Source organism: Suillus clintonianus (assembly GCF_016758775.1).
Source record: "Suillus clintonianus strain FC179 chromosome Unknown DEU56scaffold_33, whole genome shotgun sequence".
NCBI lineage: Eukaryota > Fungi > Basidiomycota > Agaricomycetes > Boletales > Suillaceae > Suillus > Suillus clintonianus.
The window spans coordinates 113,675-132,746 of record NW_024539257.1 but is presented as its reverse complement, the minus strand read 5'-3'; the positions used below and the strand labels follow the sequence as shown (position 1 = coordinate 132,746).

The following is a 19,072-nucleotide window of genomic DNA, read 5'->3' as shown; positions in this document are numbered from 1 at the left end:
AGCCTCACCGTTGGCGTGACGTGCCCGATTACTTGTCATCCTTTGGTGGAGCTCGTCCTCTGCAAGTGCTGTCCAGGTACAAGTCTTATTGTTAAGTGCATCGAGCAGTGTTTGCACCTGCTCCCTGTCCACCTACACGTGAGGGATTTCGAACAGGTAAAAGGGCTGAGGGCCAACCCTGTAATGTAACGCCATAGCGCTCGACAATGGAACGCTCGTAGTTAGCATAGTTCATTGTAATCTTGCGGTCGGTAATCTTTTTCTCTCGTAAGATATAGTCTGATAGTGTAACAGTTATTAGTTGATAGACAAAGCGAAGGGATGAACATAGCCCACCTAATTCATCTTGAATATGTGTTCGGCATTCACTAATCAACTTGTTGAGAGAACGAGGTTGGGTTTTTGAAACATTGGCATCTATTGGATATAATGTTGGAAAGAGGGCTCAAATGAATTGAAATAAAAACTCACCAAGCCCCGACACAACAAAAGCTTCAAGCTTTAAAGCCAAGCGCCTTGGCTCCAAGTCAAGAATAGTGTGCGCGAACTTCTCTGCTTTCTCTGAGAAGAAAAGCTTAGGCCCGCTAAGATCCTCGACACCGCCTCGGACGGCTATGTAAAATCCTTCGATTCCAAGTCGCGAACACAATGCAGTCCACTAAATACCAACATATTAGCAAGCAAGTGTAGCAACCGTAAATTAAAACAGACCTCCTGATCCATTGCAGCAAAGGATGCGAGCATATCGCGCTGCACGGCCTTCGGATTGTCACGGACAATTTTTTGCTTTGCAACACGCCTCTGCATGATCTCAATCACAAATGCATTCTTCTGAGCAGCGGTGAGCTTTGAATAATCATGCTTGAGAGTCTCATTGTGATCTTCGATGAACTCTGTCAACTTCCAGTGGTCACCGCGTGAAAGTCCTACATAGTGTTAATTCTACTGGCAAGGAACATACTGAATCAACATACCTTCGTTTACGTCGTTCAAGCGCTGACGAACAAATCTGTTCCATGCGTTTGGAGCGCGCTGACGACGGACAGTTTTCCCACCAAGGTATAACTGACGCCGTGTCCAGCGCTCGGATCTGTAGTGAATCAACATTATTATTAAAACAGCTCTATGAAAAACGTACCGCCCATGTTTTTTTGCCAGTCCTTGGACTTCATCCATGTAGGCTGCTCGTGTATCATTGATGTCATTAGTAAGGGATACAAACTTTTCACGACGAGCAGACTTCTGAATGGTAGTGAGCTGCGGACAGACCCTCTTAACAGCATGTGTCTTCCCAGTGCGTGCCATCGACTCAAAAATTGGTGGACAAGGAGGTTTGAAATCCTCCAACTTAAATGCTTCGGGTGGGGCAGAGGTGAGAGCCGAACGGTAATTGAATTTGTTTCTATCAACAAAATAGTGTGTGAGACGGACTAGTTACAAACGGATGTGTTGCGAAGAACTAAACTATACAATGTTATTACAGGGCCAATTAAACATGATTTGAAACTTTAAACTTACCAGTAATGCTTGCCGATCGAAGGTCATTCATGAGTTTCAAGACAGTGGACATCAAAGGTTCGAACACCATGTTCTCCTTGAGTGCATCCTGCCATTGAGATTTTTCGAATCCGGCATCTTCATTAATGCAGCTGTGTATTTCGCGCAAAACACCTCGTGGAAGATGGTGAATAGCGAACACAGCCTTAACCGTCTCGAAACTAACAGCCCCCAAAGCTAATGGCGTGGTTGAAGTGCCGGTGATTGATCGGATAGCAGTCTCACAAGAATTCATCAGAACCGAAGAAACGGGCGCCGAGAGCGCTGGTGTTTGCATGTCATTTGGATGTGTGATCGAAGTTGTGGCATGAGCGATGGCGCCAAGAGTAGACTCGGGTGCTGGTATTGAAGTGAGAAATAAGATTCAGTTAAAGATCCAGCGTGGATCACTTACTCTTTTGCTGAAGATGAGGCGGTATCTTCACAGCTGTCCAACAACCATTGAAAAGCTCATCGCGAATCCCAGGTAAGACTTGATCTTGGAGTATCCTGGAGATTCCAGTGATAGTGTCTGCAATAGCAGGAACAGGTGGATGGGATGAAGTAGCGAGCAGTGTGATATCCGGTGATCGAACAGTGAGAAAGTCTTGTGGCTTGCCTCGCTTTCCTTTACTGAACACGAATTCTTTTAGGTGGTGGGTATGTGAAGTCAAATGTCGCATGAAATTGGATTGCGAGGTAGTCGCGCTAGCTTTGCATAAGAATTGTGATGATTATGTAGAAAAAAATGACTTACCAATAAGCTTGTGTCGTCGTTAGAGAAAGCAAGATCTAAGTATTGTAGCCGATGAATTGGTCGAGGCAGACAACCATCTTGGCCATGACTCGCAGTATGAGTATCAAGCATTTGGAAGTGTAGCAAGTAGTACCTGCGAGATCTCGTGAGACTCAAACATCCTCGCCTTCCATCTTTTTGTACGTGATAATAGCGCCGACAATCCCTGAGATCTATAGATCGTCGTAAACGTACTTTTCACGTCATACAACACGAAGAGCAGATAAGCCTTGTTAATTGTGTTGTTAGCTACTGTGATGAAAGTACAATTGACCTTACGTTGCGATACTCTTTACATGTAAGTACAAGTGTGATGGTATTGTGAGAATGAATCGAGAAGCTCTATATACATTGTGATACTCTGTAAGTACAAGTGTGATGGTATTGTGAGAACGAATTGAGAAGCTCTATATACGTTGTGATACTCTGTAAGTATTACAAGTGTGATGGTATTGTGAGAATGGATTGAGAAGCTCTATATGTTGCGATACTTGAAGGCAGGGCTTCCAGGTTCGGAGGACTCTATGATAGTGCGCGTGAAACCAGGACCCTCTCTTTGCAACACCTCCTCAACAGAGAAGACTTCCACATCTTCCAAACTCAAAGACTTTTGGAGATACGGCAGTAACTCCTTCGTAATGGTCATATGTCTTTACCTTGAACGCCTGGATGAATGGCATAGCGCGCTTTACATAGAACATTATATCTAAAAACCATACGCCAAGTGTCACACCTTCAGAAACCAATCAAGTTCTTGTACATTGTCAAAGCGACATCATGCTACAACTAGACATCACTGTGAAATCTGCTGAATACAGGACTCGAACCGTGCCGACGCCTCGCCTTCTAACATTGGATCATATTCCTCCTCATTCTCACTGCCAGCGACCACTGTGTTCACTTGCAAGGGGATAGAACCGGTGTAACCTGGTAAGCTATATATGCGTGCAAGGCAGTTGCGATGCACATCGTTAATCCGGTGTTGACGATGGTACAGTAACCACAACTCTGCAGCAAGTCGTGTATCCGTCGAATCGAGTTCTGTAGCCGTCCGTTCGATATCAGAATCCTCCATGTCAACCCATGCCTGCAGGCGTTGTATTTCAACATTCAGTCGAGTTATTTCTTCCTGCGCACGAATGATTTTGAAATACTTATTCGTCATCTTCGCGATGGATGCCTTTGCTCCATGGCTTTGCAAGTATGTCATGGCGTGAGCACTTGAGAATCTCGAACTCGCCGAGAGCCAGCACAAGACATGACCTCACTGTATTGAAGGGTAGGCCGTTGGGGGTTTTGAGAGAGAGCGAGCTTGTTGTATTTGTCGAGCGCTGATCGGATCAGCACCAGAACGCTTCACGATGGCTTTGGAGATCTGTTTCCGAAGTTTGTAGCCTAGAATCACATGAGTGGCAAAATATACATGAAGACTGATAGATACCTGTGGATGCGAGATTTGCCTTAGATAGCTCGAACATGCGTTGCACAACGAGACCTTCAAGATCTTCGATAGCACGAATAAATTGACAGCTTTCGGCTGTATTCCAGTGTTTTGATATACTCCTGAGACTGAGGGGACCATCGTGTGACTACACTCATTCGATCTTCGATATCCTCAACAACACTTATCTGGACTTGCAGGCGTCGCTCGGCAGCACGTCGAGCTGCATGTCCTTGCTTTGTCGCATGCAAAGCATCTTGACTAAGGCCCGAGTCTGGCGTAATGAAGAGGGCGTGTATGACATAAATTGACTGTTATGCGAAGCTTCAAAAGCGGCCCTGGAACACGTTCATGATTTATCATGCAAAGTTAAACAAAATGACTCACTGGCACTACTGGAGCTTCTCGAGCACTTCAACGTACTCGACTGCAGTAGCATCCTGTGCAGGCTCTACGGCCACAGCTTCCAGATAAGCGAATTCTTCCGCAATCCAACTTTCAAAATCAAGTCCCTCCCCAGGGAATGTTGCGTGATAAGCTTCAAGTTCCTTGGTGTAGTCGGAAATCACAGTTAGCGCTTGCTTGTAATTATTCAGAATAAACCGGCCTAAATCAAATGATTGAATGACCCGAAATTATCATACTAAGTGGCGCACTTACTAAGTTCAAGGTACTTATCGATATCCCACTGGTCGAAATGAAGCTCCAGGAACTGAACGTAATGGAAATGCGAAGCATGACGTATAAGTGGCGCTGCAGCGTTAGAGGCTGCGAACACACGCTCGCATGTTTCCAAGTCCTCGAGCCCAAATCCATGAAGGTAAAGAGGGTGATGTTGCAGCTGGCACTTGCGATTGTGCGCGTGGCCATGAAATGCATTGACGGCAAGGATAAGATGATGATCAGCAGCTTTCTCTCGAATTGAGCTTGCAGCAACCGTTTTCCTGAGACTACATCCGATGTCACTACCAATGCCAAGGTGGTCGCTAAACACATCAATTAGTTTATTAATTGTTGCCAGTGGGTACTTTGCCCTAGTAGAAGCAATGAAGACTTGATAACGTAAATAAAAACAAAAAACGTACAGCTCTCCACTGCACCTCATTTCTGTAAGAGTCTGAATAATTCCATGGCGACATGCAGATAAAAATATTCCCATCTGCTCGAATATGCGGATGGTGTTCTCGCTCCCAGACGCAGAATTTGCTGCTTGCCAATTATCTGTGCAAGTAAGAGAATTGTTCAGTTGGTCGGGCTGATTGGCAGCACTCCGTTCACCAGGACGTAAGCGTACATCATCTTTAAATCTATCCACGTCAGAAGACGCGATCATATACCTACTTGGATAAATTCGGCGGTCAGTGAAGCCTACATTATCCATTCGTTTCACAGAATTGTTGCCGTCCATAGCCCTGAGAGATGCGGGAAATAAGGCAACTTCATCAGGTTGCTGTCAAACGAATTCAGACATGAAAAAGAGGGCGCTCATACTATTCACCTTGAAGGTACATGCAGGGCAGCTGTTGCGAAGCCGCCAGTCAGGGTCAGATTGGCTGAGCGCCACATCAATGCGTGATTGAACCTCGCGAATGATAGCAAGATAGACATCAAAAGCAATTGCAAATTGTTCACGGAATGATTTGATATATGTGACCTAAACTAAACAGTGAGCCGATATAGTATCATAATCAGGAGTGGTGTGACATACGTTGTGTAATGCACATAATACTTTCATGAAGGCCTGGATACTGAATGACAACTGTCGACGTCGAAGCTGATGGTAAAGTTCGAGACATTGTAGAGTGATCACAACTGTTGGAGTCGTAGGAGAGCACCCAAGGAGGCCAACTTGCAATAATGCTATGTTGGCTGTTTCCTCGTGATTTTGCGCAATCTCACAAACTGGATGATAATCTATACTGTGTAAGACCTATTGATCATAATGAAATAACTTGGAGTACATACCGAACACATCAATCTTGCTGACGTGGAAGTGGTGTACTGGTTGACGGCCCTCTGCATTTGTGTTGTTGCGAGGGCCATGTTTCCAATGAAGATAGGCATCCGCGAGCGCTCGTATCTGAGCACTCCAGGCTGCATGCATATTTGCATTGCGTGCCTCCCGTGTGCGCTGGTCGTTACGGCGTCGATTACAGCTGTAAAAAAACGAGTGTGATGGTCTGAAATCAACTGTAAAATATTACTTACCTGGTGTTCAATCGCAGGAGTCCATATGAAGAGAAAAGATTCTCTTCAGTTGATCGGAGTGGTCTGGCCCCACTGCTATCGCTCCTGGTACTGGTATCGCTGTCATAGTCTTTGAAATTGTGCGCTGTCGAATCGAAATTGTCCTGCAAGGTGTCATGGAAGTTGTCGGCATCAAACACAGTTCCTGTTTCAATAGCAGCCTCAGCGGCAAGCAAAAGGCGCTGATCTGGAGACAGGTGAGGGGAAGAAAGTAAATGCAAGGACAAGGACAAGGACCAAGAGTACGGCTTACCATGGGCTTGTTGTTCTCTCAAGCATTCAGCTTCAAGGCGATCACGGCGAATACGAGTGAGTCCAGCTGAAGAAGTATGTAGACCAGAGCTACGGAGGACTGTCATAGTCACACGGCGCGATGTTGAACGGAGAGTGGGCTGCTTCCCCATTGTCAACAGTGGGGTGGAGATGAGGTGATGGTGGAGCGGCAAGCCTTTGCTTTGCATGTGACATAGATCACATGATCATTGTGGGAATTTGAGCTCGTCGTTGTCAGGTGCTGACAACGATGAGCTCGACCGCGGCAGCACTAGAGATGACTAGGAAAAGCTTAGTAAGCTTGCCCCAGAACATGAACATACCTTACATTCCTTGAAAAAGGCATAAATATGAGCCATATAAGCGAGCTCATCGTCGACGATGATGAGCTCGCATGTTGGTAGGTCGTGGGAGACAGTGCGGAGACCTGACGGGAATTGCCGGCTGCTGATTAGTACATAAGCATAATAATAGCCACCTGGCTATACACCGGGTATAGCTGGGTATATAGCCGGCAAGAAAATACCTTACAAGTCACTGGTAAATGCTGCGGAAATCGCTGAAGTCTTGTGTGGTAGACTTTTCCCTCTAATTAGGAACGTCGTAGCATATCTAATATATTAAAGTGACTCGGTCACATGATTCTTTCCATTTACATGTTTGTTAAGTAAGCAAACAACGTGGCTTCAACTGCAGCGCTTGACGCTATTTCTGGTCAACAGCTTGCGCTTCGACTCAGGTGCACGTGAAGATAATGAATCGAAACGCATATGGTAGGTGTTTTTCTTATCTGCCAACAGTACTTGACATCAACCATCACTAGCGCGTGCTGCGGACAATTCCTCCGTTGTCCGTACATACTCAAGTCATCTTGATGAGTCGGTAAGCTCCCAAAACTTCTGATTCCAAATTCTGACTCAATAATATCTTGCCTTCACAGAAAAATGCCCTGGCTTCACAGCAATTTCCCCGTGAGGAGGTACAATTTGGCAAGAAGAGGGCCGTGCCTGACTCTGCGGACGAAGTCGCACTTTCACCTCCGCGCAAGCGTATTGCAAGCACTAGCAAGACTGTTTTGCCTACCGGAGGGTTTCTGTCACCGACTTCGCACAGTAACCAAGTGGGAGTTGGTATGGTAAGTTCGAGTTTGCATCTTTTTGGCAGCTGTCATTGATTCCATGAAAGCTACCCCAAGCCCAAGTCCGGCAATCTGTTGAGGAACTGCCACACAGAGAAATTGTGTCCCGTACGTTTCGTTTTACACGCAGATATTTTACTGCAACTTAACCTTTTCATTATGTATAGAGCCGCCTCGAAAACCTGTGACGACCTTTGAGCGGCGGTCCTTGGCTCAGCGCGAGCGTCAGGAACGCGAACGTCACACGAGAGAAGTGCAACAGGCTGCTGCTGCTGCCACTGCTGACAACCGGGAGGTTGGCTCAAGCCATGATATAGCCAGTCTCTCTGACGCAGTTCAGAGACCTATGACACAATTCGAGCGGCGGTCTCTTGGACAGCACAGGCGTAGGGAGCGCAAGCGTAGAGAACGCGAAGCTGTGCAAGATGGTCAGCTCATCTTCCCTCATAGCCACGAGGAGCATGGGTTCCTTGGCCAACCTTCGATGGACATTGACCAGCATCACGCACCAGATCCTCACCCTGCACCTGCTAACCGTCTTACTCCTGTGCCTGCTGTACTGCCGCATGTGCCTCCCACAGACATTCGACCTGCACGAGCAGCAGAACAACAAGATCATATGCCGATTGCTCCTGCTGTCGCCGAGCCTGCACTGCCCCCACCCCCTCCTCCACGTCATGTTCCATTCGAACTCCCCCTTGCTCGAAGACCCTATACTGAGCCACAAGCTCGCCACGACCTTGGCCGAATGAATGTCATATGTCAGCATTGTAGAGCCTACCATTGGAAGGACGAACAGGTTTCTTCGTCATCGAACCGAAATCCATCGTTTGGGATGTGTTGTGACCATGGCCAAGTTCGGATACCCCTTCTGCGTGACCCTCCTGCGGACTTGAAACATTTATTCTCAGATCTTACCCCGGCGGCCATCGAATTCCGCAGCAACATCCGGCAATATAATGCCGCACTCGCCTTCACATCACTGGGAGTTGATGTTGACCACACTGTTAATAATGGAAGGGGGCCTTATGTATTTCGTGTGCATGGAGAGCTGTGCCATCATTTTGGAAGTCTGTGTCCTCCTGATGGTCAGGCACCTATATATGCTCAACTGTACATTTATGATCCTCGCATAGCTCTAGATGAACGCATGCACCGAAATCATGAGCTGAGTCGATGGACTATGCATAAACTTCAAACTGTACTTCTCAGCAACCACCGCTATGTGACATTGTTTCATCAAGCGCATGAAATACTCTCCAACCATCCTCACGACTCTCTAGTCACCATCCGGCTGCTCGCAGATCCTAATCGTGATCAGCGGAGGTACAACTTGCCCACCGTCAGCGAGATTGCTGCTATTGTACCTGGTGATGGTACACAGGCCACCGACTCGCGTGATATCATCCTCCATCGACGAACGGGACCACTACAGAGGATCAGTGATGGACACAGATCGTATGCGAGCCTCCACTACGTCCTTTTCTTTCCTTATGGCGAGGACGGCTGGCATTGGGAACTCCAAATGCACCAACCTGAAAAGCAGAACCCGAGTCGTCTGTCGCAGATTCATTATGCTGCCTTCAGAATCTTCCCCCGTGAACTCGAATTCTCAACGATTCTTCGTGGAGGTGCACTTTGCAACAGTACTTGGTGGACATATTTGCCTCTGCTGATCAGGCTCGCCTGAATTACCTTCGCAACAACCAAGGTCAGCTCCGTGCATCACTCTACAGTGGGCTTGAGGACGCAGTGACTTCCGCAGGAGATGAGAACTTGAATCTTCGCAATCTCGGCCAACGCGTCATACTACCATCGTCGTATATGGGAGGGCCACGCTATATGTACCAGTGCTTCCAGGATGGCCTTGCCCTAGCACGGCACTTCAAAAAAATCGACATTTTCATGACGGTGACTTGCAATCCAAAATGGCCGGAAATTGAACGTCAACTCCTTCCCGGTCAAACAGCTGCGGATCGTCCAGACTTAGTTGCAAGGGTCTTTCAAATGAAGAAGGATTCCATCATCGATTTGGTTTATAAGCGGGGTGTTTTTGGTCGGACTGTTGCATACATCTACACGATCGAATTTCAGAAACGTGGTCTTCCACACATGCACATGCTCATATTTCTCGAGCAGCGCTACAAGCTTTTAACGCCTGCAGATATCGACACTGCTATCTGTGCTAGATGGCCAGACCCCGAAGCCCATCCATTACTCTTTGAAACTGTCCGGACTTGCATGGTCCATGGTCCGTGTGGCGCCCTCAATCCCAATGCTCCATGCATGGCGGATGGAATTTGCACCAAAAGATATCCCAAAAGTTTCGTCGACCAGACCTGCATCAACCATGAAGGATATCCTTTGTATTATCGACCTGACGACAATCGAACTTTCAAGGTCGGCAACCATATGCTCGATAACCGATGGATCGTACCATATAACCCATTCATGTCAGCTATGTTCGGCTGCCACATCAACGTCGAGTGTGCCGTCTCCTTTGCTTCTGTCAAGTATGTCAGCAAGTATATATGCAAGGGCCATGACCGTGCTACCATGCAGGTCAACTCAAATGACGAAATCTCACAATTTATTGATGGTCATTACCTATCTCCATCCCAGTCAGTCTGGCGGATCTTGCAGTTTCACATTCATGAGCAGCATCCCTCGATCACTCGACTTCAAGTACACTTACCTGGCCAACACCTGGTAACTTTTGATCCAGACGAAGACCCTCAATCAGTGTTGGAGAGAGCTGCAAATGAGCGGACAACATTGACAGCATTTTTTGCTGCAAATTTAGATGCTGGTGCACTTGGCATTGAAGCTCGCAAGTATACCTACCCAGAATTTCCGCAGCATTTCACTTGGAAGGCTCAGACAAAGTCCTGGGAGACACGAAAGAGAGGTTTTGCACTTGGTCGCATGTATTATGTTGGTCCAACTGCAGGCGAGAGGTTCTACTTGCGCACCCTTCTCACAGTCGTGAAAGGTCCTAAATCATTCCAAGACCTTCGTACATTCCAAGGTACAACTTATCCAACGTTTCGTGATGCTTGCGTGGCCCGTGGTCTCTTGGAGAATGATGGAGAATGGCACCAGTGTTTAGAGGAGGCATCGGCAATGCAAACGGGAAACCAACTGCGTCAGCTCTTCGCAACGATTCTTAATTTCTGCTCTCCGACCAATCCAGCAACACTGTGGGCCAATTTTCGACAACACATCTGTGATGATCTTCGACATCGACTCATGGCTATCACAAATCGGCGTGACGACATGATCACAGATGATGAGGTGTTCGATTTTGGCCTTTACCTTTTGAATGGAGCACTCGAACGACTTGGTTCTTCGCTGCGAAACTTTGACATGCCTCAACCACTGCGGAACTGGGGAGTCGAAGCTGAAAATCGCTATATTGCCGAGCACTCTCTATCATACAACAGAGATGATGAGCGAGGCCAAGCAGCTATGCACATCCCACTTCTCAATCTAGAGCAGAAGGATGCATTCTTGCGAATCACGGACTCTGTCCAACACGAGCGGGGGTCCATTTTTTTTCTCAATGGACCTGGAGGAACTGGGAAAACATTTGTGTATAAGACCGTCTGCCACCAGATGAGGGCAGAAGGGTGGATCGTGCTCTGTGTTGCCTCATCAGGCTTAGCTGCCCTATTGCTCAAGGGGGGGCGCACAGCCCATTCAATGTTCAAAATACCCATTGATGGCCTTAATGAGGACTCCGTTTGCAGCATTCCAAAGCAAAGTCAGTTAGCTGACTTGATTCGTCGCACACGACTCATCATTTGGGATGAGGTAACAGCACAAAATCGCCACGGAGTTGAAGCAGTAGATAGGACATGTCGAGACTTACGGGACAACGATGCACCATTCGGGAAAATAACTGTTGTCTTTGGAGGGGACTTCCAACAAACACTTCCTGTCATCAAACGAGCATCCCGGGAAGATATTGTTGCAGCGACAATCCAAAAATCGGCCATCTGGAGGAATGTACAAATTCTTCGGCTCACTCAAAATATGCGGCTCGAGAATGAACGCAGCAGTCAAAATTTTGCCCAATGGTTGCTCGATATTGGCCATGGTCGAACTTGTGATGTAGATGGAGCAGTCACGATTCCTCACGACATGATAACCCCCAACCTCGAGTCACTCATAAATGATGTCTATGGCACCATAACCAATGGTACAGACCTGCCCCCTCCCGACTTCTTTGCTCACCGTATGATTCTCGCTGCACGCAACACTGATGTTGATGGAATCAACGACCTGGTTCTCGGTCGTATGAGAGGCGAGGAGAAACATTTCTTCAGTGCCGATCACGTCATTCAAGAGCAAGAAGTTGGCCCTGTTGCTCAGGATGGCCGAGAAGATTACCCAATCGAGTTTCTTCGAGCACTGAATGGATCTGGGCTACCACCAGGTGAACTTTCATTGAAAGTTGGCTGTCCTCTCATCCTTCTTCGTAATCTTGCACCAAATCGTGGGCTATGCAACGGCACTCGCATGATCCTGACCCGCATGTCAGAAAGGGTCCTGGAGGTGAAAATTCTGGGTGGTGATTGGAATGGGCAGACTGCATTCATCCCTCGCATCTCTCTTACTCCAACTGCAGATAGCACTGAATTCACGTTTATGCTCAGGCGAAGGCAGTTTCCTGTGCGTCTCGCATTTGCGATGACCATCAACAAGGCACAGGGCCAGTCTGTAAAGTATGTTGGCTTGGACTTGCATGTTCCTGTATTCAGTCACGGACAGTTGTATGTCGCGTTGTCACGCGCAACTTCACGCAGTCGGATTAAAGTCCTCCTTCCACCAAACATCGTGACGACACCAAATATTGTCTATCCAGAAGTTCTTATCTGGTGAGAGTTCAATGTTTCCTTGATTGTGTGTGCATAAAGCTCATGTACACTGCGCACATCATCTTAGACCTACTCAACATTATCCGAAGATATGTACTACACTTATGATTTTGTGTAATTAATCATTCACTTAGAAGTTACATTGACTACTACCTTCAAGTTGTCACTGACGACAAAAACAGACTGTCCGGCATGCGACTGTATTCAAGCATTCATGAACATTCGGTATTGTTCTTCCTGCTACATATCACTAGCCGAACCGAATATGACAAAAAATAGATCATCAAACGTATTCTGTGTTGGGCCGTCCTCCATCTAATTGACCCTGAGCGCCACCATTGTCATTCCCGACAGTCCCAATGTCAATGGAAGTACACACGGTGCACTCACGAACATTCCATATTATTCTCACTGCACCTACTGAACATGGCGATTGAAGACTATAATCAGCATATATAAACTCAATGGTCCAGTCACGGTGTGTACTGCTCAACAACATCATCTTCACTTAGTCTTACTCCTCGTGGTCCTTTTAGCATGACGAACTCAAGTGCGAGCTCAGCTACCATTACTTCAATTGCTGTTTTTGAGAATGGCAGGCCAGCTGAAGGCCATGGTACTACGAATTTAATCTTTGATGCTCAGATTTACCTCGGAGACGATTGCCCTCCACTTCTTGCCGCTTTGCGTTACTTCAATTCCGAAAACCATGTCTTCAATGAAATTGGTTTCTATTTCATTGTTGCAACAGTAATCTCAGCCCATTGGCACGCATGCATCACACTCATTTTCTTATTTAGGTTGCAAAGATGGAGTCTGGTGCACATATCGCACTTCAAAACAATACTGGCATCGACGAAACAGACTACGATGTTGTGGGCAATGTTGTAATGGTGAGTCCGCTATGCACGGTATTCAAATACATACTTGCTGACATGCTATGGTTTTCTGTTCATAGTTAATTCCCATCACTGGCGACGCCGCCGTAAACCCCACCATCCGACCATATATCCACGTCTGTGGTACTGTCAGAAGTGTTGATGACCTTGCAGGCACCTTCACAATCGACGCACATCAGTACGTCAATGCCCTCAAGACTGCCACAAATTCAAACTTCAACTCTATGTTACCCGTCGAGTGCTCGATTCCCAACACCCCCAGGTGGCACAAGAATGGGAAGAAATTTGGGATTCCTCATCCTAACAGATACATTTCTGTGACAGGATTCTTGACTGGGAGGAAAACCAGGAAAGAACACGAAGTATGTATTACCGAGTGCTTCACTCTTGAAATCCAGTCTATCGTTTTTCTTGGTCGTCCTGTCGTTGCAAATTCTTCTGGATCCCGTAAGTTTTTCGTCACCGTGTTTCTTATGTGTGTTCTCAACAATCTGTAGCTATTCAGGCTCGAACCCCAGGTGCCAAATCCAAGATGAAGTTTGATTTTTCAAGCGCCAGGGCAAACAAATGTCTCCGTCTCGATGACAATGCAACAGAAAGTAGTGGGACATCGGCCATTAATTCAGTAGACAACTAGAAGTATCTATTAGATGTCTTTCCTGTAGTACGGATTTGATCTTATTGGCTATTTGTGTCTGAAAGCAAGTGGCGAAGCCACGGGAAGCTGCTAGTATATATATATAAATACTCTACCTTCTGCGAGTGATTGGGGGTCTGACAGGTGAAAGCCAAACAAACGTGCTTAGCAAGAAGCTGATCACCCCTTTCCATAGGATTCAGTCATTCAGAGCATGCATATGACTGCTTATCCATCCATGCCCCAGGATTTTTTTGCACTCCATCCCAGCCGGGTGGACCCGGAAAATTACATTTTTTGGATGTCCTTGAAATTTATAAAGTCCGATCAGCTTGTTGAACTCATTGTGCTTTTAGATCCCTGTGCCAGCAGTGCATCCACACCACATGGCTTACCAGAAGGATAGAATTTTTAAGCGGGTAACTGTCAATGATCCAATGGATCAAACAAGAGCCGCAGGAGGGTGTCTTCTTGACTCCTTTGAGTCACTGATACGACTGTGCACCGTTGCTTTTGGGGTCGCAGTGTGCGGCTTCAAGCTGCAGGGCGTCCCTGGGAAAAGCACTTTTCCAGAAGAGGCTGGAGGTCACTTCAGCCATGCTGGGATCTGGAACCAAGCGAGTTGGGAGGACTTTGTGGAGTACACTAAAGGCCCTCCTGGGGAGTATGTTGACGTCACCTTAGTGGCACAGAAGGAGGTGATTTTTTTTTTGTTTTTTTGATTCTATTGGTCGCTGCTCACAGCTTTCTAGCCTTCCTACCAAGCTTGCAACCCTTTGATTCTTGGATATGCTGCTGCTTTGAGAGGGAGTAGGAGTAGTAGCCCGAGTGTAAGTAACTTTAGCTTTTGGCTGCAGGATGCTGATGCTTCATAGGCTTCGCCTGTGGGCTCTGAAAGGTCCGCCTCAGCCACCAGAGGGCGCATCACCAGCATGTGCCACTCTTTGACATCCAGGGTATGCCTTTTAGAAAGCTTGATCCCTCCAACTGACACACCTTTAGGCGTCTGTGCAAACCAGACCCCCAAGCTCTCCTTCTACCAACACAAGGTCCCTATCCCCAACCCCTGCCAGACCTCCGTCATCAGATTCTCAGCCTTCACCTCTTGATCACACCATGCGCTACCCCAGCGGTAGGCGATCGCCCTCTCCTGGTCCTACCGCGCAGGTTCAGCGGCCGTCATCTGGGTTGTCCGGAAAATTTTTGACTGGGCCTAACCACAACTGTCATACCTGCAGTCAGAAGCTGAAAGACAGTGACGACTTCATCTCTCATGCAAAGAAGCACATTGGTAGCTTTATTTTTCATACCTCTGAGATAAGCTCACCTTCACTTCAGTTGTATTGCCCCAACGGCTGTGGAGCTCTCAAAGTAAATAACGCGGTTGACCATGTCAACCGACACTTTAAACTTGACCACCCCTCAAAGTTCATTGATGCCAAGCTGACTACAACGCCTTGCCCTCCTATACCAATCCCTTGTAAACGCAAAGGTTGTTGTTCTCTTGAAGCTCATGAGGTCTGAATGAGCTCCTCCCAGTCCCTCTTTGGCTATAGCTAAATGATAAATAGTTGCTAGCAATATAAGTAGTTTTATGGTCACTTGGCCGCACCGTCTAGTATCCAATATGAAATGTAAATGAATACACAATTTTGGCGCTGGTAAAACACCATAACGTGTGACCTTGCTGACAAATCAGCAACCCATCCTACCGCCTACAGGCCCTCCCTTTCTTCTTTAAAACAAGGTCCTCCCCACAGCGCCTGGTTTGGCCGTTTGCCCCAAGGCCAGCTGGGGAGTGATGTTGACCCCTTTGACTTCCTCCTTGGGCTCTTGGGCTCCCCACAGCACCTGGTTTGGCCGTTTGCCCCAAGGCCAGCTGGGGTAGTGCTGCCGAAGTCCGGTTCGGTCCAGTTCTTGGGGGTGTTTTGTCGAACCCAGAACTGAACCTTCGGTCCAGTTCAGCGCAGGAGGCGAACCCTGGACCAGACCATTCATAAGGTCCGGTTCAGGTTCAGAACCGGTTCGAACCATCAATTTTCTCATTTTAATTAGTATAAAATACAAAAAAAATCATACGCTATGCCATGCTCATTTTCAGAGCTCAAGTGCCTCGAACCTCTTCAGCAGCAAGCAATTGTAGTGCTGAACAACGAACTTAAGACCAGGAGGTGGGAATGAGTCTGTCAGTAAGGTGTAAGTCTAACAACTCGACAGCGCGACACACATCACCGCTACGAAGTGCACATGACGCAGCATCCACGGCAAGTGTACCTGGAAAATCCTTCATGACATTGTGTCGCGGACATGTAAGCGTCGAGCTCGTGAAGCGGGACAGCAGAGCAATGGCGAGACAGAGTTGAGTGATCGGTCGGTCAGGATGACCAGTCGGACGCAAGTCAAAGGCGTGTTGAAAAAGAGAGGTGGGGATGTTGTGGTCAAGGTACAGTCCATTAACTTGGCAATTAACAAACTTCACGGAAGCTAGATTGAACAGTGCTGCAGAGCAGCATGGATGATCTATGACACAAAGATCAACCGCACGTTCAAAGTGCCTTATAGATTGGTCAAGATCCCTAGTGTTCTGCGTCCTTCGGAATTGTGCGAGAAGACGATGTCCGGCGTCCGTCCTTAGTACTAACACATGAATGTCGTCGGATGTATGCTACACATTACAAGCACTCAGCATCAGAACATCGGACTGCATTGATCACTCACAGTAGTATGTGAGCGAAGAACTGCGACACGAACGGGCCAGAGTGGCATTGATGTGGGTTGAGACTGGAAAATGTGTGTGAGTCTACGCCCTTGGATCGTGGACTGCACTAAAGGAGAGCTGGTGGAAGGTAGAGGTAGTGTAGCAGGAAACTGCGAGGGGAAAAGTTGAGTTAACTGCGAGGGAAATAGGTAAGGATAAGGAAGGAACGGGCAGATGTAGTGAAAAATAGTGGGCTTCTCTGTAGATAGTCTTAGCGGGTGGGGAAGGGGTGTGAAAGGTGACGTGGCTATGTTTCGACGCGCGGCATGACATGTTGCGTTGGACTGTGACAATTGATGCAGTGGTATAAATGACTAGAAGAAAGATTTAAGGGACCACATACATTGAGTAAATCAGCAAGGCGTGGATTGTGAGGGGCAACATCCTGCAAGATAATGTTAGCGCATGAACAACAGATCTAAGCGGGTGAATGAATACATTGTCTGTGTTTCTTGTGGAGGCCAAACAGTAGCAAGAATGTCGGGTGGAGTGATTGATCATTAACTGAGTCAATTTCCTGTCGCAAAGTGGTTGCTGCAATCTCGGATATGATAGGTAGGACCATTATTTGTTTTTGAGCGCAGGCAATGGTTGACGCAGCAGGACGACAAAAGATGAGTTTGAAGAGGTTCGGACGCGTTCGAACCAGTTCTGGGTAATCCCGAACCCCGAACCTGTTTGGAGGTTCGGTCCAGGGGCCATGCCGGACCTGTGACCGGACCTTGAGTCCGGTTCGGAAAAGTTCGGGTTCGAACCGAGGTTCAGAACTGGACTGCGGCAGCACTAAGCTGGGGAGCCCACCCACCCCCCTCCCCTCCACATTCAATAGGTAGGATCCTTCCTCGCTGATATTCGTGTTGTTCGCGTTCTAGTGCTCATGTTACCGTAATTTCTCATCCGTTATGGCTCTAGATTTCACGAAGACGTCATAAACGCGCTTGAAACCCGTTAAGCGGATGTCGTTGAGTTGTAGTTGTATCAGCATTTTACAGTGCCTATGGAGGCAATTCACGTGATGCTCCAATGTATGAACGTCACCCTTTCCGAGCTCAAGAGATCTAACAAGACAGTAAGTGTCTTTGAACTGGCATTTTTTTTTGCACCTGAACGAATTATTATTCGTTATCTCGCAGCTTGAGCTTGATGATCTTAATGTAGAGTCCGCATATTTCCGTTTCTTTGATGCAGTAGTCCCCAGGCAACTAGACCCCGTATGGCACAAGGTCGGTCCACGGACGAAGCAACTTGTGAGTGACCTCGCAACTCTCAGACGTCTATTAACGTATGTTTTCATCATCATTGTTCTTGTTTTCATTTTATATTCATGTTTACCATCTGTCACTATCGTCTGTTGTCCATTTTGAACCGACACTGACCTGGGCCTTCTATCAAGGTACCTGCTGCCCTACGATGCCCTCGCTTTCCACGCCTACCTTGAGTCTCTCGTAGCCTCAAATACAACAACTGCTACGGGTGCAGCTAATAAACACCAACCCCCTTGGATGCCCACTGATGCGGGCAACATTATTTTCAACACCGCGAAACGACAGTGTCATGTCCTTACTGCTCCAAAACCCAAGGCGTCGATTTTCGAGAGGCAAGTGGTTGACGTTGACGACGAAGATGCATGGACTGCCCTTGAAAAGGTACATGGCATAGTACGAACCAATCGTGGAGATAAAGGGAAGGAAAGGAAGAAACCATGGGTTCCGGATAGCGTGCCTCCCGTGCTCGAAGAACTTCCAAAGTCGGATCTCCTTGCAGACGTACTTCAGGAAATCGAAGAAGAGTTGATGAGACGGAGGCAGTGTCGACTCGTGAGTCCAATTGACCCAACAATTTTTTTTTTGCTTGACGTACGTCAGGTCCGCCAATACGCGGGACAAATACTGTACTCGTCATGACCTCCTCTCCGCGCTCTTCTACCCTTGTGAGCGAGTTCTTGGGCGAGGTTGACAGCGCTGCTCCCAAAGGCTCTCGTGGACGATCTACGATGGAGCGCAAATTGCGGAGGTACCTATTTTGGAAGGGCCAGAACGCCAGACAAAAGCAACCAAGATACCAACAACCCCCCCAGTTTTCTGCTCCGCAGCCACAGCCCCCGTCGCTACCTGACGGTGAGATAAGCGAAGCTTTGAAGAGGAAGGACAAAATGAGACAAGAGTAAAGTGCGAATCGGAGAAGGATGTGTGGCGGCGCACCCGCTGCTGTTGAGCCAAGTAAACCGGCGATTGTTGGTCAAAAATTGGAGTCAAGAGACGATGCAGATGATATCGCAGCTTCGTGCGTCAGGATGCTTGTAATTGTGTACTCCTTACTAAGATTGGATTCAGTCTCGCGAGCCAACCATCAGACCTCCTCGTGTGCTAATATTACTAAGTAGTAACATAAGCGGTGACGGTCAGGTGCGAAAAGCAAGGCGAGCTTACGAAATACAACCTAGTTGAGAGTGAATGACCGGTTGACC

General features: G+C 47.4%; 10 protein-coding genes across 10 annotated transcripts; 6 read left to right on the top strand and 4 right to left on the bottom strand.

The window, feature by feature from the left end:
* Nucleotides 1-571: 571 nt before the first annotated feature.
* DEU56DRAFT_696887 (uncharacterized protein) lies at nucleotides 572-1,275 on the bottom strand (the record flags this gene model as incomplete). The annotated part of the gene is made up of 4 exons (XM_041347240.1): nucleotides 572-658; nucleotides 712-926; nucleotides 1,038-1,090; nucleotides 1,139-1,275. Coding segments are annotated over 4 exons (492 nt in total), but the record flags the coding sequence as incomplete, so codon positions are not given.
* Nucleotides 1,276-2,807: 1,532 nt separating this feature from the next.
* DEU56DRAFT_718629 (uncharacterized protein) lies at nucleotides 2,808-2,963 on the bottom strand (the record flags this gene model as incomplete). Its single annotated transcript, XM_041347641.1, has 1 exon — nucleotides 2,808-2,963. A coding segment is annotated over one exon (156 nt), but the record flags the coding sequence as incomplete, so codon positions are not given.
* A 162-nt stretch (nucleotides 2,964-3,125) lies between these two features.
* DEU56DRAFT_912472 (uncharacterized protein) lies at nucleotides 3,126-6,424 on the bottom strand (the record flags this gene model as incomplete). The annotated part of the gene is made up of 11 exons (XM_041357402.1): nucleotides 3,126-3,525; nucleotides 3,601-3,727; nucleotides 3,774-3,901; nucleotides 4,197-4,380; nucleotides 4,434-4,807; nucleotides 4,859-5,223; nucleotides 5,272-5,427; nucleotides 5,482-5,687; nucleotides 5,739-5,929; nucleotides 5,982-6,207; nucleotides 6,274-6,424. 11 exons carry the CDS (start codon nucleotides 6,422-6,424, stop codon nucleotides 3,126-3,128), a joined length of 2,508 nt encoding a protein of 835 aa, XP_041208699.1.
* Nucleotides 6,425-10,554: 4,130 nt separating this feature from the next.
* DEU56DRAFT_715087 (uncharacterized protein) lies at nucleotides 10,555-10,746 on the top strand (the record flags this gene model as incomplete). Its single annotated transcript, XM_041347572.1, has 1 exon — nucleotides 10,555-10,746. A coding segment is annotated over one exon (192 nt), but the record flags the coding sequence as incomplete, so codon positions are not given.
* Nucleotides 10,747-10,773: 27 nt separating this feature from the next.
* DEU56DRAFT_714905 (uncharacterized protein) lies at nucleotides 10,774-10,929 on the top strand (the record flags this gene model as incomplete). Its single annotated transcript, XM_041347567.1, has 1 exon — nucleotides 10,774-10,929. A coding segment is annotated over one exon (156 nt), but the record flags the coding sequence as incomplete, so codon positions are not given.
* A 645-nt stretch (nucleotides 10,930-11,574) lies between these two features.
* DEU56DRAFT_736325 (uncharacterized protein) lies at nucleotides 11,575-11,775 on the top strand (the record flags this gene model as incomplete). Its single annotated transcript, XM_041348500.1, has 1 exon — nucleotides 11,575-11,775. A coding segment is annotated over one exon (201 nt), but the record flags the coding sequence as incomplete, so codon positions are not given.
* Nucleotides 11,776-12,848: 1,073 nt separating this feature from the next.
* Nucleotides 12,849-13,847, top strand: DEU56DRAFT_755884 (uncharacterized protein; the record flags this gene model as incomplete). The annotated part of the gene is made up of 4 exons (XM_041349961.1): nucleotides 12,849-13,061; nucleotides 13,112-13,204; nucleotides 13,270-13,657; nucleotides 13,708-13,847. The coding sequence occupies 4 exons, from the start codon at nucleotides 12,849-12,851 to the stop codon at nucleotides 13,845-13,847; spliced, it is 834 nt and encodes a 277-aa protein (XP_041208695.1).
* A 386-nt stretch (nucleotides 13,848-14,233) lies between these two features.
* On the top strand, nucleotides 14,234-15,847 carry DEU56DRAFT_912469 (uncharacterized protein; the record flags this gene model as incomplete). Its single annotated transcript, XM_041357401.1, has 6 exons — nucleotides 14,234-14,545; nucleotides 14,600-14,677; nucleotides 14,723-14,803; nucleotides 14,850-15,138; nucleotides 15,186-15,218; nucleotides 15,696-15,847. 6 exons carry the CDS (start codon nucleotides 14,234-14,236, stop codon nucleotides 15,845-15,847), a joined length of 945 nt encoding a protein of 314 aa, XP_041208694.1.
* Nucleotides 15,848-16,005: 158 nt separating this feature from the next.
* On the bottom strand, nucleotides 16,006-16,613 carry DEU56DRAFT_912468 (uncharacterized protein; the record flags this gene model as incomplete). The annotated part of the gene is made up of 2 exons (XM_041357400.1): nucleotides 16,006-16,512; nucleotides 16,566-16,613. The coding sequence occupies 2 exons, from the start codon at nucleotides 16,611-16,613 to the stop codon at nucleotides 16,006-16,008; spliced, it is 555 nt and encodes a 184-aa protein (XP_041208693.1).
* A 1,007-nt stretch (nucleotides 16,614-17,620) lies between these two features.
* DEU56DRAFT_912467 (uncharacterized protein) lies at nucleotides 17,621-18,772 on the top strand (the record flags this gene model as incomplete). The annotated part of the gene is made up of 4 exons (XM_041357399.1): nucleotides 17,621-17,674; nucleotides 17,739-17,887; nucleotides 17,999-18,414; nucleotides 18,471-18,772. 4 exons carry the CDS (start codon nucleotides 17,621-17,623, stop codon nucleotides 18,770-18,772), a joined length of 921 nt encoding a protein of 306 aa, XP_041208692.1.
* Nucleotides 18,773-19,072: the final 300 nt, after the last annotated feature.